This window comes from Curcuma longa, chromosome 2 (genome assembly GCF_044706935.1).
Source record: "Curcuma longa cultivar G26 ecotype Majalengka, Jawa Barat chromosome 2, ITB_CL_G26_1.1, whole genome shotgun sequence".
In the NCBI taxonomy this organism is placed as follows: domain Eukaryota; kingdom Viridiplantae; phylum Streptophyta; class Magnoliopsida; order Zingiberales; family Zingiberaceae; genus Curcuma; species Curcuma longa.
The window spans coordinates 14,570,545-14,590,841 of NC_133862.1; the positions used below are offsets into that span (position 1 = coordinate 14,570,545).

At 38.6% G+C, this 20,297-nt stretch overlaps 2 protein-coding genes across 2 annotated transcripts; one reads left to right on the forward strand and one right to left on the reverse strand.

Moving 5' to 3' along the window:
* Positions 1 to 659: 659 nt before the first annotated feature.
* LOC141821681 (PHD finger protein MALE MEIOCYTE DEATH 1-like) lies at positions 660 to 3,074 on the forward strand. The gene is made up of 3 exons (XM_074709040.1): positions 660 to 954; positions 1,256 to 1,499; positions 1,586 to 3,074. The coding sequence occupies exons 1-3, from the start codon at positions 660 to 662 to the stop codon at positions 3,072 to 3,074; spliced, it is 2,028 nt and encodes a 675-aa protein (XP_074565141.1).
* Positions 3,075 to 4,464: 1,390 nt separating this feature from the next.
* Positions 4,465 to 19,187, reverse strand: LOC141821281 (microtubule-associated protein 70-1-like). Its single transcript, XM_074708690.1, has 12 exons — positions 18,699 to 19,187; positions 18,508 to 18,593; positions 16,172 to 16,237; positions 15,912 to 16,082; positions 15,164 to 15,334; positions 14,920 to 15,075; positions 14,652 to 14,798; positions 14,426 to 14,497; positions 13,789 to 14,310; positions 13,522 to 13,715; positions 5,262 to 5,358; positions 4,465 to 4,628 (listed from the first exon to the last, which is right to left on the reverse strand). The coding sequence occupies exons 1-11, from the start codon at positions 18,943 to 18,945 to the stop codon at positions 5,322 to 5,324; spliced, it is 1,869 nt and encodes a 622-aa protein (XP_074564791.1). The 5' UTR covers positions 18,946 to 19,187; the 3' UTR covers positions 4,465 to 4,628; positions 5,262 to 5,321.
* Between the last annotated feature and the right edge of the window lie 1,110 nt (positions 19,188 to 20,297).

The following is a 20,297-nucleotide window of genomic DNA, read 5'->3' on the forward strand; positions in this document are numbered from 1 at the left end:
TGTCAATGTTTGTGTATGCAACTTGGCTTAGCTCGTTTATAGCCTAACAACGCCTGTGTGCAATACCGACTTGCGAAGAAGAAGCTAAACAAGAACAAGTATGTTTTAGTAGTTCAAATTTGGTTCATAGTCACAATGGGAGTGGATTAATGTGGAATTAGCTTTTCTTTATAGGACTTCATTAGGTTTTTATTCATGAGCATTTTTTGTATAATAGTAACTACTATATAGTAATTATTAATAATAATATTAGAATAAAAATATTTTTGATATGAAAAATAAGATAAAAAGATTCTTTTAACTAATAATTACGGGTGCCCATTTGATTTTAGCCCTAAGTTCTAACATTATCTTGGCTCCTAAGAATTCTGATATGGACGGCTGCGATCGGAAGTTGATCCAGCAACAGGATTGTATGAACACCGTACGATTTCACAATTCGAATGGCGCTCGATAATCCTCCGGTCTCAATAGAATCAAGGGCGAATTCCAACATTAACCCTATCGAACGATTCTGATTGGCGTCGACTGATTATTAAGATCTGGGCATTTGGGTAATTACGAAAGAAAGCGCGCCTTCGAAGAGACCACCGCCGGCGAGACGCCAGAGCAAGGAGAGGACTAAATAGGGCCGCTACGGAGGCTAGGGCGGAGGGCCGATGCTGACGTTGAAGGGGAATCCGGCGGCGAAGAGAAAGGCGAGATCAAAGGTTTATGGGCTGCGGACCTTCCTCGACCCAGGGTACCCGGCGAACTTCTACGAGGCGTTCCGCGATAACATCCGGCATTTCCTCCGCGAATGCGCGGACGTTGAGGAGCGGACGACGGCGGGCATGCCGACCTGGTGCACGCTTCTGGTGGACGAGCGGTGCGGCGCGGTGGTGCCGCTCTACACCGTCGAAGAGAGCGCCTACCATTCCGCCACCCCCTTCTGCGACTACTGCCGCTGCAGCGGTAATCTCTCTCTCGTATTGCAGTTTGGGTTTGTGTAGGGTTTTCTGTCTTGCTTGTTCTGTTCGATTCCAAATTGAGAATTTGTAGGCAGTCTATCCCCAATTTCTCTTTATCGTCTTCGAATGACGATTCTTTCGATCCGTGATTTAGGTTTTCCAGATGAATTTGCTCATTTCGAAGAAAGGTCGATTTTTTTTTCCATCTCGATTGCTTGAATTGGGGATTTCTGTGTAGTTCTATTTGGCTCTGATTCTTGTTTGTTTTTGACGCGACGGTGATCATTCTTAGTTTGGCTTGGCAGGATGGAGTCACCATTTGGTGTCGAAGCGGCGTTACCATTTGATCATACCGTCCGATAACGACTGGGACAAACCCCTGCGCTCCGACGCCTTCTTCCTTCACAACCACCTCTTTCACGCCCTCCTCCACTGCAATGGTTTCGGCCACCTCATCTTCCTTAATGGCCGTGAGGGCGGCTCCAAGTTCATCTCCGGCAGCCGCATTATGGACCTCTTCGATCGCCTATGCACCGCGCTCCGGATCCGGTGCGTTATTGAGCAGGACGTCCCTCTGTTCCATTGGACCTAGCATTTTGCCATTTTGCTTAGTATGTGGATCGAATTCTTGCCAGGGCAGTGTCGTTGGAGGACGTGTCGCGGAAGGGATCCATCGACCTTCGTCTCCTGCTCAGCTTGTCCCATGGCGCGCCTTGGTTCGCTCGCTGGGGTTATCGCTTCTTGCGGGGAAGTTATGGCGTCACACAGGAGGCCTACGAGCGCGCCATTGGCTTTGTGGCGTCCCTCAACCTCGATGACCTCATCAAGAACGTCGCCGACGCCGCTCAAAACCGAGAGCTTCGACGCATCGTTTTCGCCTACCGGAATATGTGCCTGCCCGATCGCCACACTCCGCCGCTTGTCACCGTCCGCGACCTCCTCCGCTTCCTGCTCGATCTGAAGCGCCGGCCACCTCAACAAACACCGCCAGCCCTCCAAACGCTGCCCCCACCACTCCCGCTCCCGCTCCCTCCCACGCCCTCGCCCCTGCTCCCGCCCGGGTCATCCTCGAGGAGGTCGACCAAAAAGGCTGGAAGGAAAGGGTGCCGCGACTTCGCGAGGGTCGCGGCGGAGCTGCAGAGTAGGTGGCCCGTGCGGCGTCTCCATACTTCTGCTCAGGTGGTGGTGGATGCTCTCAAGAAGCACGGGAGGAGAATGACGCGGCAAGAGGTCCGGGAAGCCGCGCGGTTAACCATCGGCGATACTGGTCTCCTCGACTTCGTTTTGAAGTCCCTCGGCGATTGCATCGTTGGTGGCCACATTGTGCGCCGCGTTTCCAATCCGGCCACAAGGGTTCTCGAGTTCAGCTTGGAGGAGATGCCATCTACAGCAGTGGCAACGGAGCCGGTGCCGGAGCCGGAGCCTGAGCCGGAGCCTGGGCCAGAGCAGGAGCAGGAAGTAGTTGAAGTGGCAAGGCCTACATGGCACAGTGCCCGGCAGGTAGAAAGGGACCTTGCGGCATTGTGCCGGGGGCTGTTGATGGCGCAGCCAGAGGCGGGCGCGATAGTGCTGCACGCCAAGCACTGGGTGAAGGAGTGGGATCTGCAGGACGACGTGGACGACAGCCTTCGGTTCCTGGTGATGTGGATGCCGAACCCGGAGGAGCTGCGCGAGCTTACACGGCCGCTGGCGCCGCCGGAAGTGGTGGTAATGGAGGCGACGGCGTCGGTGGGGGAGCTTAGGGAGGAGGCGGGGACGGCGCTAAGGGACACGTACTGCGCGCTGGAGGGGTTCATAGCGGAGGAAGTGAAGGGTGTGGAGGGGGAGCCGTGGGAGCCGGTGCTGTTGGGCGGCGCGGAGTCGGGGTCGACGATCTGGGTGCGCGGGGAGGGGGCCGACATGAACTGCGAACTCATGTACGAGGGTGGCCCCGACACGTGGTCGGTGGGCTGCGCCTGCGGCGCGCGCGACGATGACGGCGAGCGCATGGTGGCCTGCGACGCCTGCGATGTGTGGCACCACACTCGCTGCGCAGGCATCCCCGACGGGCAGCCGGTGCCGCCCATCTTCTACTGCGCCAGGTGCCGAAGGTCAGCGGTGGCGGCCGGGGGCATGATGGAGTAAGAAAGTTCCGGCTGCCGCGACTGTATCTTCCCGCTGCCAGTGACAAGGCGGGTTAAGTAATCACCGCGGGCAGGTCCAAAGCCATTGGCTCTTCTGCCTTTTTGAGCTGGAAGCCATGGCTCTGTTCAGCTTCTAGCAAGCGTCGATAGCTGCTGCTGCTATTCATTCATTTGTTCATTTTCTTAGCTGCTGAAAAGCATGTCCGGACCGGCACATTGGAGCATTCCATAAGCCATTGTAAGAGTAAAAACAAAAGATAGATGATGTAATTTTTTCTGGAGGGGGTTGAATAATTTCTCCTATCATTTTTCACTCGTTTTCTTCATCCAATCTTGCAGGACTGCATTGTTCTTGGTGTAAATGAATGAAGAGAAAGGTTTCAGCCTTTGGTGCTAATTGACTTGGTGAATTAGGATCGAGGCAAGTTCACGGTCTCGGCTTATGGTTAGTGCGTGAAACGTGAAAGCTGCATAAAGATTTGGTGGCCCAGCACTAGTGTTTGTCAACGTCGAACCTCACTGCCTAGACAGAATTTGATGAGGTTAATCAATGCAATGATCAGTAAAAGTGTTTCAACTTAGATTGACCAGCAAATTCAGAAAGTTAAAATAAAAATTAGGTCAAAAATTTACGAATTTTAAATGTTATGATAATGATTTTGAAATTTTAAAATTATCCTGATAGATCAAATAAACTTTCAAGGCGAAGTTAAATTTTCCCTTTTTTTCAATCTAACACACATTGTAACTGGAAGGCATCAGGATTCTCCTCCGACACACACACACAGAGCATGTCTGTCTGTGTTCGCATCATCATGATCGTCCATGTCTCCAGAGTCAAAAGAGGAAAGAAAGTCCCATTGATGGAGTTGAGTGAGCCAAAACATTCATTCCAATTTCTTCCCATGTTTCAAATTCAACATCACAGCGTTTCAAGCCTACATCTCCAGTCGATAGGCAAATGAATTTTTGATTTTCTGATACTTGAACTAATGAAAAATCATAGTCGAAGGAGTTTTGCTGATCCCTTCAAAATGCAGATTTATTTTTAAAAAAAAATAATTTTTGCAACAAGCAAACCAAAATTATTTTTCCACTATGTTTTGCGAGCAATGTCCTTGATTTTGTTTAGTTTTATTAAAATTTTGCTAGCCACCAACTCCCTTCTAATTGCCACCCGCAATAGCTTGGCAAGTTATCTTTCTACCTACCCAAGATGTCTCCTCCACCCTACCAGCGATAACTTAATCACTCAGCTGGAGCAGGCAATAAATATTGAATGATGTGTGCACTGGGTAAATTCTAGATCAATAGAGGCTTAGCCGTCTAACGTCAAACTTGTGCTAATAACCTGGATCGATAAAAAAAATCCTTAAAATATTTGAGACACCTTATAGAGCAAACAAATTTTACAATCGAGCAAGTGATCCTTGTACAGGAAGATGTTTAATCACCTGCTCCAGCTTTTTGTACCACTATTTTTTACAACATATTACTACCCTTCTCAGCTCCCAAATGTTTTGATCGATGTTGGCTCTTGGGTTCTTCATTGGCTCTGCAAGAAAAGCATAGCTGCGTGAGATTTTATTTGAGTAATGGAACACTAATTAAATGGTCAAAGTTTGAAAATAGGAACAGTAAATTCACGAACTTCTAATAAGAGTCGTGCCTTATGAAGCTAAAGGAAATACAATCGCACGAATTTGTTCAGCGCCCGAGTAAAACATATCTAAGCAGGTAGGGAGTTCAACGTAAATTAAAAATGTAAATTTAAAAGCAACCAACAAAAACACAAATTCTAAATTATACCAAGTTAACATCCCTGGAAAAGAAGTAAAAAACAAAAGAGACTAAAATACTTTTGCATCTTGCAAAATGCCAAATATATACTAAGTTGACATTCCTGTAAAATAAGTGAATCAAAAGAGATTACGATACTTTGGCAGCTTGCAAAATGCCAAATGACTAGGATGCACCAGGCTATACACACAAGGCATATTGTCCCACCAAAATAACAGGTCATGGAGTTAGCAAAAGGCAAACCCAAGCATCACTTGCAGTGGCTAACTACAGTTGAAGTAAGCTGCAAATATATCTCATTCAGTAGCACAGCTACCTAACGCTGGTGCAAGGTTGGCTGGTGCCAGATTCAGTCTAAAAATATAAGAAAATAAGAGGGGAAGCATACCGAGGAAGAAGTAGCCTGATGCAGAATCTCTTAGATACTTTTAGACCTGGTATTTTGTTGTCAAAGATTGCGAAACAATCCACTTCGTGGAGCAGTCCTGAAATTGGAACAAAGCCGTAAGCCAAAAAGGCAACATAGTTATACATACGTTACCTTAATTTTGAATCCAAAACAATACCAATCTAGTTCGTCACACTAGTATGCAAATGGTGTTTATATTCAAATGTTAATAGTGTGTACAACAAAAACAGATCAGTTTAAATAAAACGACATGCTTAAGAAAACTTGTTGCTACATTTATACCCAGTATGACCATTGTCATTAGAAGCCTGTATCTGATCTGAGATGGAATGCTATCATAAAGATTTAAAAAGGCACTTCAGAATTCGCTTAGTGATAATTCGCAAATAAGCCATATCCAGAGAAAACTCTCATCAGGTAATTGCATAATTCATTATCATCATCAAACCATGTCAGCCCCAATTATTTGAGATTGGCTGCACAGAATTGGCATCATTGACATATTATAAGGCCAAATCAAAAGGCAAATTAAATGAACCAACCACATGCTACATTTTGTGTCATATCAAAGGGAGCCATACAAGTGAAAAAGGAAGAAAAAATCTGGCTGCATCTTAAAAGGGATCAAAAGCAAACTACTCATCTAACATGCATTTTCTAAGAAGGAAAATATAATTCGAATTTACTTTACACAAATGTTCCTACTAGGAATAAGTATTATCCATTTAATGAAAATTGAATAGTGAAAAGCTATGAAGTTTTTTTATGAGGCTTAGTTCTCCTACTCCATGCCCCAAGCATGGTAAAGAATCACCCCAAGAACCAGAAATGGTCAATCTGCAAACATTTCCAAATTCAATCGATTTATTGCAGTAACAATTTTATACACAGTTTATACAATGAAGGATTATATGCATGACCAGGGCCTATTAACCTATAAAAGAAGTAATTGCCAAACTTATATCAAATTAATGCTGAAAAAAAAACCATCAAAGCCTTGTTAGATCATATCATCATGAAACCATCAAAAGAAGTAATTGATGTTTTCTTTGGATTCCCAATACCCCTAACTCCTACTTTCATGGATTCAACTCCTACTACTTTCATGGATTCAACTCTTCTAAATACAAAATGCAATCTCAACCTAATTTCTCTCGTTTTATCAGCGGAATGTTACCAAACCACGCATCCAAAGTTTCATATTTACCAAAGAGTAAACCACAAGTTAGAATTTACCAAATGACACACCTCATGGCCCTTTAGTGGGCAAAAAATTTTGATAACCTTTAAGTAGTCAAAATCAACAAAGGCATAAATTGATTCCTGAGGGCAAGAAGAATCTGGTGGTCTTATCTTGTTATTTTGATACACTAAAGTGTTTTAATTAACACAACTTGATGGCCATTTTGATGACCTTTAAGTGGGCAAAATCAACAAACGAAGGCAAGAAACAATTCCTGTGAGCCTGACGAATCAAATGGTCTTATTTTGTCACTTTGACCAAGAAAAGGTCATAAGGTGGTTTGGTCAAAACACTTTGATGGTCATCTTGAGGTCTTTTAGTGGTTAAAGTAAAAGGAATTAATAGACTCCTGGGAGCACTATGAATGCAACGATGGCCTTGTATTACCATTTTGGCCACTACAAGGTGGTCAAGATAGTCATCAAGGTGATTTGTTAAAACAAGCTGGTGCTGTTCCAATTGTCAAAATGGTGAATATGAGATCACCATTATGTTCATGGTACGCCCAAAAGTTCATGCTCCTGACTTTTTAATTTTGACAATTAAAAGGCATCAAAATGGCAATCAAATGCCTTGGCAATCAAATGCCTTGATGACCACCTTGATGCTCCTCTTTTAGCAATCAAATGCCTTGGTAAAAACCACCTTGATGGTCTTTTTTGATGACCTTGGTCCAAATCAACAATGACACGAATCAATTCCTCATACCATGACAATTCCAATGATGTCTTATGGTTAAACCACATTCATAACCATCTTCAGCCCTTTTCATGGACATAATGACAAAATAAGACCATTGGATTCATGAAGCTTCAAGAATCAATTCGTAGCCTCACTGACAACCACTGAAAGGACATCAAAATAATTTAAAAAGTTGCCTTAAAATATAGAATGTGCCCTTTTAGTTAAAATACAGGAATTTTTTGAGAATAAGATGTGCTCTTTGGTAAATTCTAACTTGTGGTGCACAGTTGAGTAAATACGAAACTTTTGGGAATGCCCTTTAGTAAAATGTTATTTTATCATTTATTGAACTACGCCTAAATTTTTGAATTTAGCATATTGTATTTTGTCTAACAGCTCCACATATCCATCTTAGCATTCTCATCTTTACTAATTGTCAGCATATATATTTTGAGCATATCTAAGTAGGGAAAATTGGAGCTTTATTATGCTCATGATTACCGAGCTTGTTTAGGTTCATTTATTAAACCCTAAACTCAAGTTTTTTATTGAGCTCAACAAGAAACATTATTTTATTTATAATTTAGTTAAAACATTATGTTCCTTTTTTGACATAGTATAAACAATATAAAAGTATTGAATTTGTAAAATATGTATTTCTTTGTATAGTTGAATATAAGACTAAAAAAGTCAAGGTCGAGCTTTATACAAGCTAATAAACATGTTCATTCATAAATTACTTTTCAAAGTTTCAAACAAGACAAGCTCACTAGCATTCAAGCTTATTTAATTATCTAGTTTTAAATGTTAAACAAACATAGCAAAGCTCTTATCAAGTTGAATGTTAAGCTTGCTCACGATTCATGAACATTTATAGCCTCAAAACTAAGAGATAATATAGCCTACATTCTAAAGTCAACGAAATCATGCCTTAAATATACTATTTTCATGTGTTCCGAAGATTACTTGTATGTATTCATTATAAGAATGTCCCGATTTATTCTACACAAATAGTAAAGTTTGTCCAGTAGAAAAGTAGTATACATTTACCATTAAGGCACAATATCCCTAGTCCTTGCAAACACCATTTACAAGATTAAATGGGAAAGAAACTTACGATGTGTTTGGTTCATAGGAATAGCTATTATATTCCCTATAAACTCCCATAAAATAAGTATTCATATGTTTGATTGCAATAGTGGATTCAGAATATCAATTCCCATGGAATTATGATTACAATAGCTATTCCTTATAAGGAATCACAATTCCATGGGAATAGAATGATAATATTCCATGCCAGGACATTTGGCAAGCAGATACGGCAGATTGTGACAAGCTGGTCAGGTGAGCATGAGGATCAATCATGTTAGATGGATCAGATGAACCATGCAAGCAGACCGATCGGATTGGTCAGATAGAGCAAGTGGAGTGGTTAGACTTGTTGAGCAAGGCAGGATAAGCGAGTTAAACAGGTCAATCAAAGTGTCAGGAAGATCATGCTCAATGGGCCAGCAAAACTAGGAGAGTGGAACAATCAGCCATCCTTGTCTATTTCAATTCGCAAACCAAATGCACCATTGGGGAATAGGATCTTTAATCATACAATTACTGCATTTGCTAATGAAGGTTTTCAGAAGTTAAAAGGACAAGTGAAAATTTTATCCACATCCAAAAGAAAATTTGGTTCATTATGTTCAAGAGAAAACCACCAATCAATCTCAAGCCCCAGTGAAGGAAAAAAGAAAAAGTTGGATGCAGCATTAGGCCTAGACAACACCAAAATTTGCCTAAACCAATGAACATATATAGTTCATCTTATTTTTCATGAAACCAGATTATTGCTGCAAGTGGATGTGAAGAATCTTCACCACCCATGTACCTTGATAAGCATAGGATGGTATAAGAGGCCATCTAAAAGTGACCTGTCAAATCAACTGTAGAATGTGATAGAAGGGTTGTCACATTATTGTGGACATAGTTGGTATAATGGGCATTAGTTTCAGTATAATCAATCAACAAACCTACGTATCAGCTGTATCAAATTAGTAGAATTGGTGAAATCAAAATTCATAGTAAAATAAATAAAATGAAAATATACAAAAAAAATTGTTTAATGTATGAGATAGTGACAATAATTCAAAACCCCTAAGTACTACATGAAAGTATATCCTTATTATGTCAAATGTGTCATTGAGAAACTTTGCTATATTCTAAAAAACTAAATGAGATTTAAATAAATATATTAGGAATTATTAGAAGTTACAGGCATTAAATAGGGATTTTGCGACTAAACCAAGTAGTTTAAAAGCTAATTTAATGATTCTTTATCCAAATTTGAGGATAACTGGGGTTAGAGAGGTTGATTAAAACAGGCAGTCCAGTGCACAAAGCTCCCGCCAAATGTGGGGTTCCGAGGAAGGGTATATTGCATGCAATCTTATCCTGCTTTGCAATAGACTATTTATGTGACTCAAACCCATGAGCTCCATGTCACACGGTAGCAACTTTACCATTGCGCCAAGGTTCCCCTTCATTAGAGAGGCTGATTAAAGGTAAAATAATGTGTGGATCAATTTAATTTCTCTTTGGGCTCAAAAAGGATTTAAAAAGGGGTTTTAGGGTTGAACTAACTTTGGACCAAATTAAACTGGTCAAAATGATTTTTGTTGACTGGTTCAATTGACTAGGTTTATTTGGATTCGGAATTTGGGAATTTTAAATGCTCTGATTATTCCTCCTCGGCCTAATCTCGTGAGAAGCACATAACTCCTCCCTGTTCTCGCCGTTCAGTGAGAGCAGAACCCGTGACTCTTCTTCCTTCTCTCAATACAACTTCAATGCCATGCGCTCCTTGTGATTTCAGTAGAAAGAACTCCTCTCCTCCCCTTTCCCAAGGCAGCTTCATTGATTCTCTCCTGCACTTCTCAACCTCGTGCAGGAGCCCCAGATCATGCCACTACTGCTGGTTGCAGATTAAGCTTCTGTTGCTTCCAATTCACGTAGGTGTGGGAAACCCCTCAACTGCCAATTGCTCCTCTTCTTCTTAGAAGCCAACCATCACTTGAGATCCATCAGTTGGCCTTTGTTGCCCCAGTAACCAAGGTTGTTGCTGTTGTTTGCTGTCTCTTGCTACCCATAGTCATGCAACCTCACCTTTCCCTCACTGAGAAAAATTGAACCTTTCCCTTTATAGCTGCAAGTTGATGCTACTTCTGCAACCAAGGTTTAGGGTCTAAACCCTAAACCCTAACCAAGGTTGTAGCTGTTGTTTGCTGTCTCTTGCTACCCATAGTCATGCAAGTATGCAACCTCATCTTTCCCTCCCTGAGAAAAATTGAACCTTTCCCTTTATAGCTGCAAGTTGATGCTACTTCTGCAACCACGAATTCCTATTCGAGGAGGTGAGATTGTGTCCCTTTTCATATAAGTCCCTGGTTGCAATAAGTATGAAATTCATTTGTATAGCATTGTTGTAAGATGGTGTTTTCACTGTTTCTCTTCTAGAGCAGCACCCAAGTGAGTAAATTCTAGTCATTTCAGTAAATCTCAGAGAAGGTAAATTTTTGCCCCTCTTGTTGAATTGGAAGGACTCGCAAGAAAGGAGTATCTAGATAGGCATACATAAATTGGATCGGAAGTCTCGATATTACCTTATTTACTCGCATGTTTGATTATTGTTCATATAATTCCTCTTGGACTATGTTTATTTGCATTGAAAATGTACATCATATTAGATAGATTTATGTTAATATGTTGATGTTGTACCTTAGATGTGTCATGCAGTTTTATTTTTTGTTGTTAATTGATGTGGACTAGAAGGCTACAAAAAAGGCTAGACCATGGTAAACCTAAGCATATCCTCATAATTGGATGACTTTATTATGAATCTGGATTATATGGCAGATATTTTATTGTGGATGATCTCAGACCATTTAGCAGTTATACTAATCTTTCCACTTTGACCATGCATTCGCCTTCCAGCGAGTTTGATGTATTAGATGCAGGGACTGCCATCAATAGTCAATACACATGTTGGAGTGTATGCAGGTATCATTATTTATTGAGGATGGAAGAGTGCAGGGTTCCCGTTTATTGGACCAGTCCAACCACACTCATTGATTGGTATTAGTAATTTGCATTAATCAAGTGATTTTCGAGTTAGTGGCGGTGTAATTTCTTTTCTTGAGGTTGCTAGTTATTATTTTGTTATTCATTGTATAATATATTTTTTCATTTTTTGTTTCCCTTATTACCATTTATCATATTGCTTGCTCTACTTAGTTTTCCCTACTGAGTTTCTTCCCTTGCCACTCCAAAGCCATAAGCGAACGCTAATTTAAGTTTGGGTGGATTAAGATCTCACCATTGATAGGCAGAGGCTCTAAGGGCACTTTGCAAAATTCTTTTTGAAGATTCTCAAACTTTATGATTTTATGCTATTGTTTATTTCTTGTTCTAGTAGTTAGAGTTCTTTTATATATTCTAGGCATTTATGTTATTGTTTATTTCTCAAAGTATTGTAAGACTATTTTTAATAATGGAAGTTGGATTTTCTCTACAATTTCTCATTGTGAACAGTATTTAAAAACGTAATCAATTAAAAATATTTACATGTGGTTCTACTAAATAGATGATTGACCAAGCAAGAGTCAAGGAAAATTATAGCGTGGTCGTCATTAGTGCCCTGCCATGCCTATGACCGTGGAGACTCCACTTGGGGCATGACAAACTCATTAAGCTTTGTCAAGCAATATACAATGGAATGAAAATTTTAGACGTTTTATGAGATTGCAATCACTGGAATTGTAGTTTTTTCCTTTCCAATTACCTCATCCATATTAGCATTTGTATTATTGTTGCACTAACTTTTTACATGTGCTGTTTCCTGTTTATCCAACTAATAAAGTATCTTATCAAATTTTCATTTTGCCTAAGTACACATAAAAGGTGACTCTAGGAACTCTTCTTTATTTTAACCACTCTTTAATAGCATTGGTATCTTTATCAATAGCTCCATGTTGAATTAGAGATCCAAGGTATGTAAAGCTTTTACTTGTAAGAATTCTCTTATATATATTTAATTATTTCCATTTTTTCTTATTGTGACAAATAGATTCCATATCTTTATTTTAGTTCTACTTAATTTAAAATTCTTAGTTTTGCAGTCCCTCCCCACCCCCCCCCCCCCCCCCCCCCCCCCCCCCCAATTCAAGCTGAGTTTATTCTGTTACCATTCTCATCAATTAGCACACTATCCTCCACAAATAATTGAATATGACTAGTAAACTTCCACTGGTGTTCATGTAAGAAGATATGAACTAAGTGGAAATCCTTGATGAAAGTCTTGAAGGTTATAGAAAAAAATGGTGTGCACCCAATAGACCTATCATTGCTACCTGTCGTTAGAGTATTGACTAACCACTTATCCCAAAGGTTCACGCTGTAAGAAAAGAAACCAATTTGTTCTTCTATTTATATAATGATCACCACACTTATCCATATGGGACAAATGAGCATAGAGCCTCCTGGCTTCAGCATGTCCTCTCACACTCATCATGAGTCAGAAGTATCAACTCATTATGAGTCAGAAATATGAGTGGCTTTTTTTAACACAAGTAGGATTCAAACACTTGACCTCCTGCCCTGAAACCATGTTAGATTAATTAATTAACCACTTATCCGAAAAGATCAAGTTATTAGGAAGGAAACCAATTTATATTCATATTTATGTATAATGGGCTACCACACTTGTCCATAGAGGAGTAATGGGCATGGAACCTCCAACTTCAACAACAATATTACTACATGTATTTATCACATTGATATGACAATTATACATTTGTTACTTCTCGAAAGACTCAATAATTTTCTAGAGCTCCTCATGAAATTTTATAAATGAATAACACCATGTGCAAAATCATTTTTCTTTTTTCCATATTTCTCTATCAATTATCTAGTTAAATAAATAATATTTATCATCAATATCAAAGGCATAAAAGTATATTGATTATCATAAATTTTTATTATCTCTTATTCAGTCCCAATTGCCTTTTCCTAAAGCTTCATGATATGACTTATGAATTTAATCCCCTTATAATTAGAATAAAATCATATTTCACATTTGTTCATATATCAATACTGATTTTTCATCATTTATCATACATCTTAATTATACTAAAACTGTATATTTATTGAGGCATCAATTTTCAATTATATCACAGAGCCACAACAATAACATAAAGCAAGATTAGAATGCAGATCTTAGAAAACGGATCATCAAATATCACATATAAAACCCCTGAACAATTGTACCTCCCAGGCAGCATTTGAGAGCTAGTAGTTGGACCCTTGGAACCACCAACACCAAGTCGTTTTGACTTGTTATCTTGTACTTTCTCCACCCGCATAGCAGCCACCTCTTTCTCCATCGCAGCTACTTCTCTTCTCATCTTTTTTGCCTCCACTTCCATTGCTTTAGTCAACATATCAACTTTCTTGGCCAGCATCTGATTTGGAAGCTGAAGGGTCAGCAAGAAAGGATGACTTTAGAACAGGAACTTGTTATGAGAGGCCATTTACCTCGATTGCATCATCCTTGTCCTGTAAGCTTTGGTCCTTCTCGTGGCATGCTTTTCTTAATGTAACTACCTCCTTCTGCAACATGTCATACAATAGTCCAGAGACACAATCTTCTGACTCAACAATAGGGAACTCACAGGTTTTCTCAGATGGGGTTTCCTTCCACCTATTAGGTGAGACACTATCGCTGGTTACATCAGAAGATCTATTTAGAGACACACCTGTGCCATTCCCAATGACTTTGTTAGGACCCAATGTTCTTGTCCCACCATCAAATGACTTTGATGCCCCTTTGGCATGTTTCAGTACCATGGTACTAGAAACAGAAGATCTCATCTGAAAAGATGGTCTCTTAGATAGGAAGCCATTAATGCTCTTAGAATTATTCTCAGCTCCACCAAGGGACTGGCGACGTAAAGGACCATTGCCTACACTTTTTCCCTCTACACAAGCACGGATTATACCACTCCCTGGCATTCTCAATCCCTCTTCCAGAACCTTAAGCCTCAATTGGAACTTCTCCTGAAACACCAAAAGGTTTTCAGTCACATAGCTTTTGTCACTAACAAAAAAGTTTAAAACATAACGTGTAAATTTAAATTGTCAAATCTTAGACATCCAAAGCTAGGCATTGTACTTTCAATTGAGCTTCAGATCTTGCAGTCCTTTCTGCTATAGCAAGCTTATCTCGAAGTTGCTGCATTTCACCCTGCAAAAATGTTTGTGGCGATATTTATAATAAATATGGAAAGATGGGCATGTAAACAGAACTTTGTAAAAGACTAGTATAATCTAGAAAAGAAGAAATATCTCCAAACATAACATCTGCACTTGAACAAAATCAAGGAACAGCTAAATCTAACCTGAATGAATCTACGTTCCTCAAGCCATTGTTTAACGGGCATTACTTTGTCACTAGCATCTTTCCAGTCATTTGCCACTACCACAGCAACCCTGTTAGCTGAAACCTTGGCTCGAGAGAGTTCCCGGTCAAGCGTTTTCATCTCTTCCTGAATAAACAAATAACAGAATGATGAGGGGGAAAGTACCAACTATGTTATAATGAGTAAAAAGAATTCACAACTTTTAGGAGCATCATCATATTGATTGTGGTAAAGCTAGATGTATTACACTCATTTCCTGAACTTTCCGTTGGTAATCTCTAACAGCATTTGCCGCTGCACCACCAGCAAGAACGGCCTCCTCTAGTTCTCGCACTGTTTGGCTAAACTTTTCAACCTCTGCAACCTTCTGTCGATGCATTTTATCCATGATCTTGTTCTCCTCCTGAAGAATAAAATGAGTGGATAATTAATTTTTAATAGAAGTAGGGCCAAAAGAATTTTGGCCCAAAGATTGTTTCATAAATGAATACCTGACAAATCTCAATTTGTTTCATTAACTCCTGATTCTTGTTTTGTAGGTCATCCACCATGGCAGCTTTTGCTAAAGCAATTTGTACAGTCCTTTCTGCTTCCAATAATGCAGCTTCCTTTGATTTGGTGAGTCGATCTAATGCCCTGTTGTCATCCTGTAACTTTGCAATCTGAAAAAGAGAAAAACAATTGGGTAGGAATAATAAAGAAGGAATATATCTTACAGTTTAAGCTCTTTCTAGATTCTTTCTGCCAATACATGAGGAAGCCCAAGGTTTATATTTGAACAAAATAGGTGCTATCAACTAGCAGAAGTATTAACCCTCAACAAAAGTGACGGATATGGCAATAACTTACAAAATAACTAAGCTTACAGAGCACACTAAAGTCAAACTCTAACAGCAACAGAAATCCAACTGATAAGACTTGATACCTTTAACAAATTTGGTTCAGGGCAAAAGTTAGCAAATGGATGTTACAATAATAAATGCAATTAGTTCATGCAAAAAAGGGATAGCCAACACTGAAATTGCATAGAGAATTATCAGTGCATAAATGAAACAAGAAAGGAAATACCTCACTAGTAATTTTAAAACATTTGAGTTGTTTATAAACTTGAGACAAAGTGGAGGTTATTTAGTGATAACACACAACGGCTTGTCATTATTTTTAAATTTTAGGAGCGGCATTGTGTCCAAGAAAATTGACAAAATAAAATTTTGCATGAGCAAGATTTCTAAGGAATACCTCCTGCCGTGCTATCTTTAACTCTGCCTCAAGGGGTGCAAGAATTGCTTCAATAGGAGGCATATCATCATCTTTTTCAGCTGCATGGACCCTTCTAAGTGTTGCCTCAGCTGCAAACTGGGCAGCCAAGGCTGCTCTCTTATCATCATTTATCTTCTTAATTTCAAGATTCTGCATGGTTACTTCTCATTAACACTTCTTCATTATAGAACCATATATGAAAATAAGAGGGAAAAGAATATTAGGAATTCTGCAAGTACTCTGTTTTCTAGAAGTGATTCAGTTAGCTTGAGCTTTTCATCCATCTTGTTCAATTCATCTGTTAGCTGACAGTTGAGAAAGGAATCAGAATGCATCCTATTGATATCATCACAATCTTTTATTTACTTATATAAAAATGAGAACATAAAGGAAAAAGAGAAAGAAACGCAACAACTTGGAGGGAAAATAAATCCTCTGATAATATGCAAAGGCAAAGTTACAACCAAATTAATAAAAGTCAAGGTTATAAACTTTTTTAGTAAAACCAATTTTAACACATTTCCATCACTATAAAATTTTTATCGATGAATGTACACATGAAGTAATAAGATCCAATCACATTTCCTTTAACAAAATAAAAATTAGTATGCCATATTTAGAATCTTCAAGAACCTTCATTAATTTTTTTACTAAAGGCAGAAATGATTTAGTTCTTGTAGATTTCCAACTAAAAAACATATTGACAAAGATAACCAAGACGTATAAGGTGTAGAAGAAGAAACGACATTTTACTACCGTGCATGCAGGTTTCGAGATTTCTTATTTCGTGTACCTAACTTTCATAATACTCAAATCACGCAGTGCATTCCCGTTATACCCCTCCTTTCACTACTCTCAAAAATTTCTCTCTCTTCTTCAAATTTTTGATCTATTCATTCAAAAATTCACTGCTCTCAATTTACATTACCAAATTCAAATGTAAGAGCATGGATACATTAAAAATGCTTCTTAGAGTACATTGATTTTGATTTGAAATGATTCGAAGTTCTCTAGATCCATCAGTCAGTTTTGTCTTCAAATTTGAATTCGACGACGTAAATTGAGAACAGTGAATTTTTAAACTTACAAAGGCGTGACAAAATTTATCACAAGCTCATTATAAGGCATAGGACAATGGCACTCACTAATCAACACCACCAATGAGTTCCTAAGACTCCCTTGGTTCAAAAAATATCAAACTTTTAAATTTTCGAATGGTGTAGATCGATCAACCAGTTTCGACTTTTGAATCACTTCAAACCAAAACCAATTTACTCATGGAAGCCTCCTTAATTTATCTATGCTCTTAAATCTGAATTCGATAGCGTAAATTAAGAGCAGTGAATTTTTAAACTTGCAAAGACTTGATAAAATTTGTCATAAACTCATTATAAGGCCTAGAACAATGATATTCACTAACCAACACCACCAATGGATTCCAAGAACTCACTTGGTTTGAAAAATATCAAACTTTTGAATTTTCGAATAGTGCTGGTCAATTGTCAGTTTCATCCAAAACTAGCTAATGGACCTAGAGAACTCCGAATCAGCTTAAAACAAAATTCAATGTACTCCTGAAAGCCTCCTTAATGTATCCATGCCCTCATATCTAAATTCGACAGCGTAAAACTTGCATGCGCAGTTCAATAAAATGCCAAAGAAGAAATCAACACAACTATTTCATCCAACAGTCTAAATTTGAAAGAAAAGTCACTACCTGATGCAAATTAAAAAACAATAATAATAAAGCACAATTTTGTTCAAAGTGTTATTCACTCTACACTAACTATCAAACTGACATGTAAAAACATGAGGATCTAAAAGAGGGGAAAAAATAACTTTTTGATTCTCAATAGAATGTAATTACAACCTAAAGCCTTGAATACAAATGAGAAGGATAGAAGATATGAGGGATGGACGAGGTTCATGTTGTTTAGTTTGGAGTATGAATTGTTTTATTGTTTATTGCTTTGTTTATTTGAGAGGAAGACTAGAAGGATTTGAACTTAAAATGACACCAATACCCTTAACATGTGCAATTGTGGACAAGGCAAGAACAGGTATGACGTTGCTGAAGAAGCATGAGTAATGCAGTTGTTCGCATGGTAGCTGGTGGCTAAGTAGGAAAAAAACGTTTGTAGAAAGACTATAGTATAATTTTTCCAAAGGAAAGGAACAATATAGTCATTCGACAATGCAAGAACTTTCCATCCAATTTATGCCCACATTTGGATGAAAATTGAGCTAAGAAAAAGTTGGAGAGTTTAGCAGTGTTGTTTTGCCTAAGGGTTTCCATCTAAGTAAATATCCAAAAAGGCATTTATCAGTATTTTCTATTTACTCCTTTTCATCCGCACCATTTGCCATGAAAGTAAATGAAACAGATAGCTTTCATGCAAAAACTAGATTCAGATTATAGTCTAGAACTAAAAACTAGATGTTCTTATCTATTTTATGACAGTAATAAGACTCCAAGAGAATGAATTAAAAAGTCTAGAATATGATTCCAATAAAACAGGGAAAGATCATAAGCAAGCAACCAATGACCGAGCAGGATGTTAATTAGCCTACTGACCTCTTCCACTGCCTTCTCTCTAGCACGTTCAGACAACCTTAGAGCTTTGATCTCTGCCAGTGCTTCAGACAATTCTCGATCTTTGTCTGTAAACCCCCAGACACAAGCAACCAGCTTACACATATACAAAAAAAAACTCCAAACAAATTAAAATAAAGAGAAACACGCAAAAAAACAAAACTGCATTCCACCTCTCAATTCGTTCTCAAGCCTATTGAGTTCGACCTTCACCGGATCTGAGCCATGGAGAAGATTAATGAACTCCTCCACGTCCAAGTTAGGCCTCATTGAGGCCCTTCGCCTCAAAGCAGACGGCGCCCTCCCTTCACCCTTGAATGAGGCGGACGCCGTCAGAACCGCCGCCGACTGCGGCGGAGCATTAGCCCCGACGGCGCCCACATAGATCCCCTCCCCAGCGTCGTCGTACCGATCTGACATCCTGGATCTAATTGTCTCGCATTTACCAGGAACCCAGTTCAAAAAGAACAAAGAAAAAAAACGGACATGGTGATCTCAACGCCGAATCAAGGAAGCGTCTAGCGCTCTCCCTCCGCATCCTCGGCCGAGAGATCTTCCGAGAGCTTCGATTGCCTGCGAAAGGAACCCTAGCTACGCCTCTTCCTCCAATCGCCCCCGTCCCGAAGCAATGCGTGATTTGGAGGTGTATTAACTAGGGACACACTGACAGCAACAGGAGAACGCCACTCTTATGCTAAGCTACCAATTACCATATACAAAAATAAAATAAAATAAAATTTCCTTTTACAAATATTTGAACCAGAGAATAAAATTTGCAACCACTATCACAGAAATGGAAAAAAAAACATACACTTTGCAAAATCACAAATTAATTATGAATAAACAACAGATCTGTTCCCGCAAGGAGTAACTGCCGGTTCTCGTGATGACATAACTACTCATTCATCACTCATCGTCTCTGCCTTATACTCCATTAACGTATCAGATCTATTAAAAAAATTAAGGCAGGTGAAAACTTAATGTTCAGCTTAATAAAAATTTATTTATATTAGTTTAATATTTATAAAATTAATTAAATAAATAAATTTAAATGGTTCATTAATATTTAATTTGTTAATATTTATGAAAAAAATTATAAATTATTCATCAATAATATTCATAATAAAAATTATAAATCATATTCATCAATAAACTCTCATCAATATAATAAATAAATAAATATAATTTTAAAATAAAAAATAAACTTATATTATCAAACTTATAATCAATCAAATAATCTTAAAATTATAAAATTTTCAAACAAACTTAACTACGAGTTCAATAACATTTAAATGAATTAACCTCAAACCAAGTTTAAATCAAGTTCACACTCATAAAAAATAAGTCAAGTTTGAATATCATTTTAACAACTTAATTTATTTTAGATTAGGCTTAGTTTGATTCAACTAGGTTATTTTATCATATAAATTTAAACACCACAAAATTAACTCATTTACGATCTAAAAATAATAATTAATTGTTGTGTATAAATTGTATTTAGATTTATCCGAGAAAATCGTTTATTTTTAAAATTTTTTAAAAAAAAACAAAGGTCATCTACCTCCCTTTGGTGTTCATGGTGCAGCCCGTCAATCTATCGATGACTGAGCTCATCTAAGTGAGCTAGGGAGGGCCATTTGAATAGGTACAAAGGTGACTTTTTAGCCTTTCTCTTTTTACCCAAACAAACATTTCGTATCTATAACTCCTTTCTCTCCTTATGCAAATCACTCCATGTCTTTTTTTCTTACTCTACTTTCTAAAGAGTGTTA

What these genes read in the sequence shown, in the direction of transcription:
- LOC141821281 (XM_074708690.1), bottom strand. Translation starts at nt 18,945, where the DNA reads ATGTCAGATCGGTACGACGACGCTGGGGAGGGGATCTATGTGGGCGCC. An exon ending in TAAAGATAGCACGGCAGGAG is followed by an intron (nt 15,335 to 15,911) that starts GTATTCCTTAGA and finishes TCTCTTTTTCAG; the next exon opens with ATTGCAAAGTTACAGGATGA. An exon ending in TCTCAAATGCTGCCTGGGAG is followed by an intron (nt 5,359 to 13,521) that starts GTACAATTGTTC and finishes TTCCAATTTCAG; the next exon opens with GACTGCTCCACGAAGTGGAT.
- LOC141821681 (XM_074709040.1), top strand. Translation starts at nt 660, where the DNA reads ATGCTGACGTTGAAGGGGAATCCGGCGGCGAAGAGAAAGGCGAGATCA. An exon ending in CGACTACTGCCGCTGCAGCG is followed by an intron (nt 955 to 1,255) that starts GTAATCTCTCTC and finishes TTGGCTTGGCAG; the next exon opens with GATGGAGTCACCATTTGGTG. An exon ending in TGCACCGCGCTCCGGATCCG is followed by an intron (nt 1,500 to 1,585) that starts GTGCGTTATTGA and finishes AATTCTTGCCAG; the next exon opens with GGCAGTGTCGTTGGAGGACG.